The following is a 14,781-nucleotide window of genomic DNA, read 5'->3' on the forward strand; positions in this document are numbered from 1 at the left end:
TTAAGATTTGAATATTTTTTATTAATATTGTTAGTTTTAAGCATTCTACTTTTTGTTCTCAATTTTGTGCGTGTAATAAAAATATAAATTGAAAAACAGAAAAATACACTATCAATCTATATCGAAACTATGAAAGTTACTACTTCAGTGATTATTAAATGAATGCCTTTTTTAATAGTGTTAGTGAAAAATAATAATAACTATATTGCTAGTGTAGATCGACCTTTATGTGTGTGTATTGTACGATGTACGTATAGTATACTTATTGTAATTTAATAAATGTGACAGTTGACAACACGATTTTTAACGGCTGGAACTTTGAAATTTCAAACAAAAATAACTATCTGAACCGACGGAGTGTTATTGTAGCTTAATTTTTAAATGAAATGTAACTATCAGTAAAAATAATGGATGCGAATAAATTCGTCGCAAACTTGAAAGCAAACGGCGTGGAAAGTGATAAATATGATTTAGCTAAAAGTTATAATGAGTACTGTGAAATATTAAGAAAGTTATCTACAAAAGATAAAAACTCGTTTTCCTTGAACGTGTTGTGTACATTGTGCAGGTGAATTTATCTATAATTAAGCTAATATTAGTTTATGAGTAGTTTCAGACATTTGTCTTAGTTGATTTCTCTAAATATTTTTTTCTTATACGTAATACTATAATTAATCTTATGAGGATTTAAATTGAATGAATTGTATCGTGGAGTTATCTAAGAGCTCACGTGGCTCAAATTAAGTTTCTGAAATATTTTAAGTCAAAAATTAATAGTGATATTAATACGTCTTATAATTATTTCAGAAATTTAGAAAAAGTGTCCACATGGCGAGAGAGAATCGACAACAAGGAACTCTTAAGATTGACAATAGAATGTGTCAGACACACACGCACTCTGGAGGGACCGGAGCAAGTTAAGACGCTAGCCTGTGTATACCATGTACATAAATATGTTATTAAGCAGGTAAACATTGTTTTTATTTAATTTATAAAAGGTTTATGAGTAGGCAAATGGACAATCTGATGGTAAGTGGCCATAAACCTGATGGTAAGTCCATAAAAAGGCCATAAACATTGATAATGTAAGAAATATTAACAAATACATCATTTCCTAACAATTATCTAGTCCAAAATCGTAAGAGGAGAAAAGCCAAATAAACGGCATTTAACAGGAAATTGAAGCGATATCATTGGTCGAGAGCTTGATTAATCTATTACATCACTCTGGATTTGTGATAAAATGCTTTCTCTTGACTTCATTCAGGTCTCAAATTGAGAGTGTTATTGAGACAATTGTTTTTATTTACAGAACTCTCCGTTGCCACCCGAACTTGTACTGAAGTTATCTTTCATGCCGCTCGAATACGAACATGACAGCTTACTCAAGGAATATTACAAAACGTATTGGAGCATTATAGCTGATCGACTCACTTATATAGAGAAGTTAAAAACCAAAAGAATGCCAGTATCGAAATTGTTATCAAGACTGATAGACGATGTCGTTAAAGTTGTAATGATATATGATACTGTTCTATTTTGTTCAACTTTATTAGTATTCCTCGTTAAAAAACTTCATTACATCTACAGCGATTTGGCAGCGAAAGAACTCAATGAATCATTCAGGAAGATATTTGAATGCATATCCAATAAAGATCTCAAACCATTTAAAAGTTTATCCGAGAAAGAGGCTCTTGATTTATACGTTAAGTTTAACGACTGCTTATACATTATTACAGAGAATGCTTCGAAGATTCATTTTAAGGATTCAGTCTTAGATTCTGTGACGAGGGTCTGTATTTCTTTACTCGGCCACCGATCTGATATATTCCACTGTTTTCAAACATACTTTTTGAATTCATTTTGTTTCATATTTAAAGAGCAAACTGACGTTAACTTAATAGAAAATATTTTTAATAGTCTGTGTATGTCGTGCGAAATGACTGAGAAATTAGGCTATAAACACACTATGCATGCAACATATCCATTTATGAGTCAATTACTGAGGTTATTCATTGAGTATAAAGTTAATAATCTCAATAAGAATAGTTTTAATGAAAATATAATTCAAAGTAATATAAAATTGATGTTGGTTTTGTTGGAAAAATTAAAGAATACCAACCAAATAGTGAAATGTGAGAACTGCAGCGTGAAATCTGGCTTGCATGATGGATTACGTCTGTCGTTCCTCGTAAAACATTTCATAACTATGTCAATGAACCAAAATATACCAATGATGAATATTCTAACCACCTATTACGCCTTGGTTGAACAACAATATGTAATACTGAAAGATTTAAAGACACTAGGGTGTGTCAATCAAGAGAAATGCTTCAGGAAACTCCAAACTGACGTACACAATACAGCGATAACGTTAAACAAATCCCAGTGCTACGAATATTCGATAAAGTTATTCGAGATTTATCTTCAAAATGAGTTGAATAATATTAAAAGTGACGTTGAATTGAAGAATATCAGCCGAGCTTTGTATAATAAAAGTATTTGTGAGCTTGAGTTTAAAAGCTTTGAGGAATCATTGAAGAACGCATACTTGAGTTTAATCTTCTCGTTACCCGAAGGTCTTTGTTCGGAGAAGTTCATGAGTTTAGTAATGGATATTAAGGCGAAAGCTTTGAAGAGTGTGACGGAAGACGCTGATAGTGAAAGCAATGAATTACAAATCATGTCCGTCTTAGAAGTATGCAAGTCGTTGTATGATGACAGCTGTTATGGGGATTTGAAGCCATTTATGAAGAGTTTAACATTCAGGTAAGCTTAGTACAGTTATTTATGTTTTAAATATGGATACGGTCAATGACAGAAGTGATCTGACAGGGATTGCGGGTTCAAGCCCAGGGACATCATTAGTAAGCCTTCATTCGAATCTGTTGGATGAAATTCTATCACATGTGTATCAGCATGCATGTTGGAGCAGCATGATACAATGAGCTCAAAACCCTTAAAAGGGGAGAAGGCTAAGTCCAACAGTGAGACATTAACAGCGTCTTGCCAGCTCCGTCTTAAAATCCCCTCACGCCAAAAGAGATTTAAATGGTCCAAGACTTGATTATCATCGGCGAAGCGCTCCCCACGCGCAACACCCGGGTTTTCGCATCCTTCGAACCCTTGAAGATGGGCATGCCTGTTGCTTTACTATCAGCTTGACTTTATAATAAACTATTTCTGTCTTTCTCTCTCTCTTTGCCTCTACTGCAAAAAGAGGGAGAAAGACGTTAGAAATTTAAGATAATTTCTTCTTCCAATGTACTCTTTGTTTCAGCGCCCTCTTAAAACACGAGTTCGCGATGTACGTGAAGCTGTGGCCGTCCATCGTGCCGATCGCCGGCGTGTGGAAGTCTCTGAACGATTTGGTCAACGGCAAACATCAATGGGTCAAAGGTAATTATTTAAATTTAGTCTCTCATCCTATTTGTCTATCCTATTGGTGTAGCAACGTAGCTGTAGTAGGGACCAAGGGGACTAGAGGCTTTAGAAGTTAGCTTTTTAAAGATAAGAAAAATTTGATATTGTACTGTAGTAACTGTGTAGTAACTGTTTGTTGTAGTAGTATATTATACTACTACTTGTTTGTAATTTGTACTACAACACTACGGGTATACCCTTACTCGGAAATACTTTTATTCAATGACATCGCATCAGTTCGATGTCAAAACTGTTTAATTATTTGGTTTAACTTCTCGTGTGGTTAGATTGTCTACACCACCTACACACGCAAACACGCGCGCACCTACGTGCGAATTCCCGTACAAATTTATTGTATATTACTAGTTTTCGCCAGTGCTTTTACCCTCGTCTTAGGGGGGGGGGGGGGGGATTCGTGGCTATAAAAAAGTGGCTGATGTCTTTCTTGCTAAAGAGCTGGCTTTAATTTTCAGATGAAAGCAAGGAAACATTACAATGGACGCTCTTCGAGATAGTCATGGAGACGCCGACGGCCGTGCGGACGATACACGACGACAGCTACAGGGAAATCGTCAAGCAACTCTTGGAGCACTTCGACGCCAAGCAAGTGAGTAACGTACGTTGCTAACTTTAGTAAATACTAGTTTTAGATAAATGTTATTATTATTATTATTTTTTTTAATAAAACATTTATTGTTTAAATCAGTTTGTACAGCAATAGTTATAGGAATTTTGAAGTAGGTTAGACCTGTATCTCAAAATACCCGCTCCTCCTCCTGGATATACATATATCGAAACATACAATTATAAACTAATAAATATTTAACTTATTTTTAAAATTAAAAATGGAAATGGAAAAAATTTTACGCGTGTGTGTGTGTGTGTGTGTGTGTGTGTGTGTGTGTGTGTGTGTGTGTGTGTGAGTGTGTGTGTGTGTGTGTGCGTGTGTGTGTGTATTATTATTTATTAATAACTGATCCCACGGCATTATGAAACTCCCAGGGCGGGATTTAGTGGAGGGTAACCAGCCCTGGGCCTCCACAAGAGAGGGCCCCCCCCAATAAAGGTTCCGACGAGTTAAGAATTTGAATGTAATATATGTTTAGATATCTGGATATAATCAAAATATAATAATATTACTAATTACTGTTTTAAAATACACCGATACAAACAGTAATTGTTCAAATTATTTTGTAAAATAATAATACGGAGCCTAGACTCCTCTGTTGCCCAGGGCGTCCACTCTTTTGTGGCCCCGGGGCCTCCAAACAAACCATATCCGGTTCTGGAAACTTCATAATATAAACTTATAAACTTCGTTCATAATTTAAACACTCCCCACCCCCTCGAGAGGATTTTCGAAGTTTAAGTCACCACATCAATATCAGGGGGTAACTAACATATAACGGTTATCGGATCAAACGTCGACCGAAACGCAAATATGAAAACGGTTGAACGGCAACGATGACGTTTCGTTTCGATTGCGATAGAAAGACAATTAGCTAACAGAATAGGCCTGGACGCCAATTCAGTGGCTTAGCCGTAACAGACAGACAGACAGAGTTACTATTGCATTTAATATTCCTATGGATAGTCGACGTCACATATCACTTTTGACTTCATGATTGGTCTAGAATAAATTTCGAGTTTCTTAATACATTTACTACTGATTCCCCATTGGTCGGTTGAAGCTGATGACGTCACACTCGACCAATGAGCGTTTAGTTCAATCGAATTCTTAGTGCAATGGCTTTTAGTTGAGCCGACAGGGCACAGATTACTTCGCCAATGTCACGTAGGATGGAGGAGACACGTATGAGATTGATCGGTACGGTTGAGATAATAAATTCAATTAAATTTTGAAGACAAGTATTACATTACATTTTTACATTAACAGCCTGTAAATTTCCCACTGCTGGGCTAAGGCTTCCTCTCCCTTTGAGGAGAAGGTTTTGGAGCACGCTGCTCCAATGCGGGTTGGTGGAATACATGTGTGGCAGAGTTTCGTTGAAATTAGACACATGCTTTCCTCACGATGTTTTCCTTCACTATAGAACACAAATTAAGCCCATAAAAATTCAGAGTTGCTTACCTGGGTTTGAACTCGAAATCATCGGTTAAGATGCACGCGTTCTAACCACTGGGCCATCTCAGCTCAAGACAGAAGACAAGTATACTTGTAGCAATTTCCTTGTTAAACCTTAACCTAGAACAACACAAACATTAAGAGTTAATTACAGGGTAAATTAAAAAGAATTATTAGTATTCTAATCTAAGTATATAATAAAATATGAGACTCAGTTGGACTATTCACGACTTATTTTAATATATTTACGTAAAAAAGAACAAAATGAACTAAACAAAAACGTCAACAGACATTCATCATTTATAGGGCGAGGGACTTTAGGAGGGATTTCGTAAAGGGGTTGAAGTAACTTAGAGCAAAGAGCGTTTAGTCTTTAGACAGAGTAATATATCGGACAACATCACATACATTACTCTGATCCCAATGTAAGTAGTTAAAGCACTTGTGTTATGGGAAATCAGAAGTAACGACGGTACCACAAACACCCAGACCCAAGACGACATAGAAAACTAATGAACTTTTTCTACATCGACTCGGCCGGGAATCGAATCCGACCGCGGAGGTCGTCGCATTTTTTATTGGTAATTAGTTTTGTGACGAAACTACTGTTATATTCATTATTTTTAGATATATATATTTTTATATATAGAATTATATGTATATTTTTATCATAGTAGTCATGTGGTAGCGTGGCCGAGCGGTCTAAGGCGCTGGTTTAAGGCACCAGTCTCTTCGGAGGCGTGGGTTCGAATCCCACCGCTGCCAGATACGTTTTGCACATATTTTTGTAACGTAGGCTCATAAGACTACTTTTGAAACGTAACGTCACATTATTGAATTAAATGTTAAGCTGCCTCCGCTTCGGATAGTAGATTCTACCGAAAACAACCGGCAAGAAACTCAGTAGTTATTATTTTTCGCCATTTTAGTTACTGTATATTCGCCGGCGGTTTTTCCGAACCGATACGACTTGGGAACCTTTAACAAAAGAGCGTACTCTTTCCTGAAAGGCCGGCAACGCACCTGCAAGCCCCCCGGTGTTGCAGATGTCCATGGGCGGTGGTAGTCACTTTCCATCAGGTGAGCCTCCTGCTCGTTTGCCACCTTTTGACATAAAAAAAAAAAATTAATGTTTTATTAAACTTTGACTTCCAGGCAGGAGACATAACATACATATATAAATGTATTTAACTAACGTGACTGTATTTTTAGATGTTGAAAAAGAGTAACTACTGAGTTTCTTGCCGGTTCTTCTCGGTAGAATCTACATGCGAATCGGTGGTAGCTTCACTTAATATAGTTTGTTAAATGACGATTCAAAAGTGCTCGTAAAAGCCTACTTGAATAAAGTATATTTTGATTTGATTTGATTTGAAGTAAGGTTATGTTGTCAATTTAAATTTTGTTACAAATTAATTTCTCTATATTTTAAACATAATAAGATCCGGTTATAAACCCCGCCCACTTTAACTCCTTCAGGGCGGAATCTACCATATGGCTTTTTGGGCTTCAGCCCAGGGCTCCGTGGATTCAAGGAGGCTAAGCCAAGTCAAAGTCAAAAATAGACGATAATGCGAAAGAATCCATAACTTAATTAAATTAAACAGGTCGTATGGTTCCGTTTACGTTCAGATATGTCTTAGGTGGGCCCCTAAGTAGTGTTAGCCCAGGGCCCTCTAAACTTACGGTACGGCCGTGAACCCCCTGACAAATAAAATGCTTGGGTATATCTCTACATAGTATGAAACAAAGTCGCTTCACGTCTATACGCTTAGATCATTTAAACTACGTCAGGATTTTAATGTAGTTTTCATCAACAGAGTGATTCAAGAGGGACCTTTAAATATAGGGTCTATTCCAATGGAAGTCGGAAAAAAGATAAACAAAACTTAGATTTAAGTATTTCATGCATTTTGCTAATAATTCAGCTGTGTTGCGCACTGTTAAGATTTTATGATAAATATATGTTTATTTATAATACAACACTTCGACTACTTATTTCCACTATAATTTTACTTCCAAAATTCCGATAACAGTCTCGTCGACGTTCAAAATGCCGTTGCTTCGTAAATCCATAGTGAATATCATAGATTAATCGAACTCTCGACCAATGAGGTCGCGTCAATTTGCTGTCAAATGATGTTTATTTGGCTCTTCTCCTCTTATAGTTGGAATTGAGTATATGAGACATGCATATTATTACTAACTGTAAAATAAATGTTAAACATAGACCCGTAGTGTGTGAGGCCGAGTATATAAGTCTCTGTTATTATTATTTTCAGGCAAACACCTTCCAAGAGACGATAGTGCACGCCGCCCTGATGTGCCTCCAGTCGGAGTACGACATCGCGGATGCGAGTCAGAAGTACGGGTGGAAGGTCGCGGAAAATGTAAGCTTATAAAATGTGTGCCGGTATTTGTGTAGCGGATGTTTTATACAAGTATAGATCGCTGTGTTAATTTTGATATTTGTATTTCGTTTTTGAAGGCGATCTTTTAATTTACAAGGTGTTTTATTATGTAAAGTTTATGCGGTGGTAGTGCTTTGTACAAGCAGGTCTCGGTACCACCCACTATTATATTTGGTTATATATTCTGCCGTCAAACAGCAGCATTTGGTATTTTAGTATTCCTGTTTGAATTCTCCCAAGAATGGCGTCGTAGTAGGTACAGTTACAGCACCTCCAGTGAACATGTGTATGGGAGAAAGCGACCACTTACCATCCGGTGGTCAATCTGTCAAAGTATCAAATGGACTATTCCATTTACAAGTACTATTACCCCCCTGTTACAGACGCTCGACCCGGAGCAGGCGGAGGTGTCGCGCACGGTGGAGCAGGAGCATCGCGCCGTCTCGCTCGCACGCCGCGCCGTCGCCGCGCTCTCCCGCGCGCTGGCCGCCGCGCCCCCCCGGGACCGCGCCGGTAGGGGGGCATGCCCGAGCGATACCCTGTGCTAATATTATGAATGCCAAACTTGCTCCCTCTGTTGCTCCTCCACGGGCAAGCCGCTGGACCGAATTTGATGAAGTTTGGAATGAAGCCAGTTTGAACTTCGAGGAAGGATTAACGCCACTTTATGCCTAACACCCGATGACCGATTCTAGAACGCGAGTGGTGCTGCAGGCGGTCACTGGCGCAACAGCTCCAATAATAAATCAGTTCGCCAATTGTAAATTCAATACTGAACGTTAGAGTTTTAATAATTAACGTAATATATTTAATTTCGAGTAGATATTGAAGGCGAAGCTATTACCAAAAACGAAAATAATAAAATTATCTTACTTGTAAAGAGAAACGAAATGACGTTTTTCAGAGACGTCAGCGTCCCTCGTCCGACACGGCCTGCAGCTGTTCCAGGTGTCGACGCAGCAGCTGCTGCTCCTGCGGCGGCTGGGCGACGGGCTGCAGCTGGCGCACGCGTGCTGCGAACTCGCCGAGCTCGTCGGCGACGAGTGAGCTCAGTTCCCGCGCCCGGCCCCCGCGCCCCCGCGCCCCCGCGGCCCCGCGGCCCCGCGGCCCGAGCGCACTAACGGTGGCGTCCGCAGGGAGGCGCTGCTGCGCGGCGCGGGCCGTCTGCTGCGCGCGGCGCGCTCGCGGCGCCCGGCGCTCGACGCGCTGGCGTGGCGGGCCGCGCCCCGCGCCGCCGCCCTGCTGCGCGGGCCGCGCTGCGTGGACGCCGCGATCGCCTTCCTGTGCGAGCTGGCGGTGCGTGCGATACTCTTCCAGTGGCGACCCTGCGACGCGGGCCGAGGAGCGGTCTCGTTGATGTTTGGAGGGGTGTCGGGGCTTTCGAGAGAAATAACAATCATTTTCCTACCGATACTCCCAGTAGAATCTAGCTTGATTTAGACTGAGTTAGTCACTATATTTAAGCTTGCGCGATAACTAGCGCGCTTAATCGCAAGAGTTTCTACAAGAAATCGTCATTCAATCTCAACGTACTACAGGACTGACTATATATTATTTAAATTGTAGTTAAACTACTATCAAAAGAAAAAAAAAAATAACATTTCAAATAAAAATATGTGCAAAACGGATCTGGCAGCGGTGGGATCCACGCCTCCGAGGAGACTGGTGCCTTAAACCAGCGCCTTAGACCGCTCGGCCACGCTACCGACGACTGTAACCATTATATACTAGAATTGGTTCAGTTGTGGTTAGGTTTTAAGCAAAAAAATAAAAATAACATCATAGTAGCACTCAATTACCGGTTTTGATGCGTCATTGTGAAGGGTGAGCGAGTCGGTGTAATTACAGACATTTTAGAAATTAATGAAGTGGTTTATCCTTCACACGGCACTAGTATCTCTAGGCGCTAGACCGGCCGCCCCTGACCCCCGTCAGGTTTCCCTTGACAACTTATACATTGAGTATATAGGCCGTGAAAGCGTTATAGTCTCAATAGACAAATCCAGTTTCGAATTCATAATATTAGGGTTACAATGTAGTTTGCGAGGAAGCGTAACAAGGCGGCTGTTGCAGATGTACTGGAGCCGCGGCGGGGCCGGCAGGGGCGCGGCGGCGCGGCTGCTGCGCGCGGCGCAGGCGCACTCGCTGCGCGCGCACGCGCGGCACGAGGACGCCAACCGTGAGGCAACCCCATAGCGTTACAAGGCACTGCTGCACTCGTGAGTGGGCGAGGGGCGAGCTCACGAGAGCAGCAGCAGGCGACCGGTGGAGACAATTATTATATTTAAAGCTCAGTGAGTCAGTGTAAATACAGACATGGGATTATGCATCTTAGTTCCCAAGGTTGATGGCGCAGCGACGGTATGAGGAATGATTAATAATCTTGCAGTACCGTATTATGTACATGTCTGACCGGGTGGCTCATTTGAAATAATGATAGAGGGCATCACTTTTTTTGTACTCATATTTTAGAACCGAAATGATTCGCAGGTGTGTATTATTAAATATTATAACAATTTTCAGTTCAATTGTCCACGGGTCGTCTGATGGAGGCCCAGGCGCTGCTCAGTCCCGACTCGGGTCTGAGTAAGCTGAGTGCGGTCAACGGTCTGCAGCGTCACTACCTCGCTGCTTCCAACAATTGTTCGTATATTTTATTATCTGTCGACTGAAGCAATCGTAACGAATTGGTTCAGAGAGAGCTCGGTGGAGTCAGTTCCGATATATGCGACGTACGTTCGTCGGTAGCGTGGCCGAGCGGTCTAAGGCGCTGGTTTAAGGCACCAGTCTCCTCGGAGGCGTGGGTTCGAATCCCACCGCTGCCAGATACGTTTTGCAAATCTCGTGTAAAACACTGCTCCATTTATTTGTATATAAACTTTTAATATATTTTTATCATAAAAAGTAAAAGATCTTTCTAGTCAAGAAACGCTCGAAGTAGTCTCATTACCGATCTCGTAAACTATACGTTTGATTCGGTCATATATTTGTCTGATTTGTCGTTCGGAGGAGAATATGTGCCGAATGAATATTACATGGCAAAGGCGGAGGCCTCTCTGAAATTGCTCACAGAGATATTTTTGGTACGACTGAAATTTACGAGCAGACCTCACTCTGCTCCGTTCGACCGACTCGAATTGAATATCGACATGTTCCCGCGGCGCAGCGCCGCGCTGGAGCGGGCGGCGCGCGTGGGCGCTGGCGGCGCGGGCGGCGCTGGGCGGCGCCAGCGTGCGCGCCGGCGCGCAGGGCCGCGCGCTGCGCTTGCTACGCCGGGCGGCCGCGGCCGCGGCGCCCGCGCTGCCGCGCTGCTCTGCGCTGCGCTGCGCGCTGCTCTACGCGCTGTGCACGGACGCCGCGCGCGCGGACGACGCGCAGGTGCGGTCCCGACTCTCCTTTATATACAAATATATGTGCGCATGTTTGCGTTTATGAAAGAGGGGATGGGAATATTTTTGTGGTTCCTCCGGTTATTTATTGCTTAATAAATAATCAGTTTCCGAAATACGTTAATGCAACAGATACGGAGCTGTCCCTACACGACGCAGTAGCGCTTAAATAAATAGAAACAATACTCTATTCTCAGGTCAAAATCGACAATCGTCTCAAATACATCCTCGGGCTGCGCTCGTCGAGCGACGCGTCGGTCGGTCGCGCGGAGACCCCGAAGCGCGAGGAGTTCACCCCGCAGCGGGAGCAGCTGGAGTCCATGCTGGACAGCATGTTCAAGAGGACGCAAGTGAGCCCGTCGCTGCCCTGCACCGCCATCCCGGCCTCCCGCACGCCCGCCTCCCTGCGGCACCCGCGCGCCTGCGAGTGCCACGCCTGCGCGCTGCCCGACTGCGCCATAGTCGCGTGCCTCATCTGTCATCTCGAAGCCTCGATGTACTATCGGGCGAAGGAGTTCGATATCGCGCAGAACTACTTCGACGGCGCCACGAAAGCCTTCGGCTTGGCAGAGATTAAGTTGAAACACATCTTTGATGACTACGGCCAGAAATACGACGAGACAGTTGTCGAAATAACGAGAGAAATTGCCGAGAGTCACTTCCGGAGCGTTCAGCTGGAGTTCTTGATAGAGTTGTGTCTCTTCGAACTGTCCCGAGGTGAGATCGGAAAGTCGGACGACACGTTGATAAGGATCCACGAACTCGTAGCGGATGATAAGAATATTGACGTTTACTTACAAAACGAAATCTCAAATCTCATGGTGGCCTCGGCGCAGTTGAGAGAAAGCACCAAGGTGCCCAAAGAAACGGGCTTAGAGAACGAATTGGAAAGCCTCAAGTTAAGCCCCGTTGTGCTCGCGGAGCCGCAGACGACACCGGAAACAAAGAACGCTGTACCAAAAACAGACACGGTTGTCGTAGTCAAAGCCGAAGATTTACCAAAGAAACGCAAAGTCATCAAACTGAACTTTGACGACGTGAGTACGGAAGAGAGACAGGAGAAAGCTAAACCCAAAAAACATCAATTCAAAATTCCGGTTCCAGTGACTTCCAAACCAGTTTTGGAGAAGATGACGCCCAGACCGACCCGGTCTAGACCGGAGATAGTAATACAGCAGCCGTCCATTGATCAATCGTTCAACGTATTCACACCGAAGTCAGAAGAAAATGGGGAATTTTTCACACCTTGTCAGTCCACTCCGGCCGAACAGTTCTTCACTCCGATGACTTCAATGAAAACTTACTCAAAACGTGTTGTTAAAAATTTGGAAGCTGAATTTTCGACGCCGAAAGGCAAGGAGAACTCACAGGTGGAGAGCAAACTGCGCTCGAGATCCAGGGTCGAAACTGGGTCAGTCCAGGGTATTAAAGACAAGAGGACGCTGAAAAGAGCGACGAGTCCTGGGAAATTGCCGCAAGAGAAACCAACAACGCGCTCGAGGAGAATAAGACAGCCAGTGCTGGATGATAGGAAATGAAGCGTCCCATTTGAATAAGAATATTGAATTTACTAAGCACATAGATGTATAATTACAGTTTACCCGGTTCCAATCGAAGGATAAAGATGCGATTTGCTAACAGCTCTATCATTTTACTGCAAACGGTTCTAGATTAATGTATATCAATTTGAATACAACACTTTTCCACTTGACTTGACTTCCAAAGTTCATATTGTCAAAAACGCCATATTGTCGCGATTCCGTAATGAATATCATAGATTATTGGAGATCTCGACCAATGACATCGCGTCGAATCAATGTCAGCTCTTTATTTGTCTTCAATCCTCTCAGTCTGAATAAATTTTAGTATTAATTAAATTAATTTTCGTTAAGTTTTATTCATCTGAATTTGTTGTGAAAATTCGATTACCGATGTAATTATATATGGCAGTCAAAATTAAATTAATTTATAGAAAAAGTTGTCATCTTGAACAAAACATACATGTATAGTAACATACGTTTCATCTTCTCTTTGGAGGCCTTTAATAATTGCAGTCCTAACCACTGGAGTACGTGAGTGTGCTAAATGTAAACCTATCATGGCGACAATTATGTGTCAGTGGTCTTCAGCCATATTCGACATTTTATAGCAATTGTATATCGGCTGCGCCGTTGGGAAGTTTAGCGACGAACAGTAAACTTATGTAATGACTTATGTGTAACGAAATGCGTTCTGTAATAAATGTATTTAGTGTAATTTTTGTTTGATTTCATGAATTGTAGCCTCAACTTTGTTTTCATTTCGTAAAGAAAAATGCGTTTATAGTTTTACATTAAAAATGTTATTATCTACGAATAGAACGCGCCGTAGTGTGTGTGTGTTCACATTGATAGACTTGAACGTGTATATAGATCAAAAGAGATTTTTATATCATCTTTCTTACACTGATAATAAATGTCACGAACTTAAGTCGTACACACAGAATTTAAATTTTTATAGAGCAAGCTCACTTCTTTCATGGGCTTATATCCTGCAATGCATACAATTTTCCATCCCTCGTTCAAACAGTCGCCTGCCCAACTGTAAGACCTTTTGTCTTCCGACCTCTAGAACCAATGTTCTTAGCCACTCGCCTTATGTGTATCTCTTACAATAGTCTTAATTCTAATTACGATATTTTTACCGACCGTTCCACCCTAAAAATTGTTTAAAAAATATTTTTAAATAGATTAAATAACACAAACTTAACAATATATATTTAGGAGATTCCTTTAACTATACAACTGGTTGGAATGATTAAAATAAAAAAAATAAAACAAAAGCGCGCGAAACTGTATCAAGCCGTCATTACTTTTGCTTTTTAGGCGCGAACAGTAAGGTCAACATTGGCGCGACTTGTAATTTGTTATAAGTGTTATTTGTGTTTTATTTGGATTTGTAAGCTCAACTGAGTAAGTAATTTACTTCAATATGTATGAATTGGTGATTTATTTATGTTAAGATAAATTCGAAGTTAGAACTATTTGGTTTGTTAGTAAATTGTTTTTACTAACTTATATTCTTGTCTTTTTTTAATCTATTTCACTTCTGTACGCTAAACATATATATATTTGCTTGGTAGTTAATATTAAACGCATGTCATGTATACATCATGAGAAGTGTAATCATATGTATTTTTTGATTGTCACTTTGTTTTGTAGACCTTTGAACATAAACAAAATAAAAATATTGCTGCGACATGCAACATGTTTTTGTGTCCTCAAAACTGCAAACGTCAGTGACGCAATGTCGTTACAATCAACGCTCAGCACATTCAGTAGATATAAAAAACTAGAGTGCTTGTTTTATATTTTAATAATCAGAGCAATAAACTTGAAATAAAATAGGCATTATTTTTTATTCAACTTCGTAGGGAGTCTCGTTTAAACTCCCACACAAGTTTAGCTTAGAATATTATAGAAAATAAATACTT

At 41.0% G+C, this 14,781-nt stretch overlaps 1 protein-coding gene and 2 non-coding genes across 3 annotated transcripts; all 3 read left to right on the forward strand.

Annotated features, from left to right (window-relative positions):
* The first annotated feature begins 302 nt into the window (after positions 1-302).
* LOC125074562 lies at positions 303-13,530 on the forward strand. Its single transcript, XM_047685888.1, has 13 exons — positions 303-568; positions 808-967; positions 1,313-2,769; positions 3,281-3,399; positions 3,897-4,030; positions 7,792-7,899; positions 8,304-8,433; positions 8,825-8,963; positions 9,057-9,278; positions 9,960-10,099; positions 10,444-10,563; positions 11,087-11,298; positions 11,507-13,530. Exons 1-13 carry the CDS (start codon positions 408-410, stop codon positions 12,845-12,847), a joined length of 4,443 nt encoding a protein of 1,480 aa, XP_047541844.1. The 5' UTR covers positions 303-407; the 3' UTR covers positions 12,848-13,530.
* On the forward strand, positions 6,193-6,274 carry Trnal-aag. Its single transcript has one exon. It is a non-coding gene; the product is annotated as a tRNA-Leu (tRNA).
* Trnal-aag lies at positions 10,664-10,745 on the forward strand. Its single transcript has one exon. It is a non-coding gene; the product is annotated as a tRNA-Leu (tRNA).
* Positions 13,531-14,781: the final 1,251 nt, after the last annotated feature.

The sequence above is a fragment of the Vanessa atalanta genome, chromosome 28 (genome assembly GCF_905147765.1).
Source record: "Vanessa atalanta chromosome 28, ilVanAtal1.2, whole genome shotgun sequence".
Lineage (NCBI taxonomy): Eukaryota > Metazoa > Arthropoda > Insecta > Lepidoptera > Nymphalidae > Vanessa > Vanessa atalanta.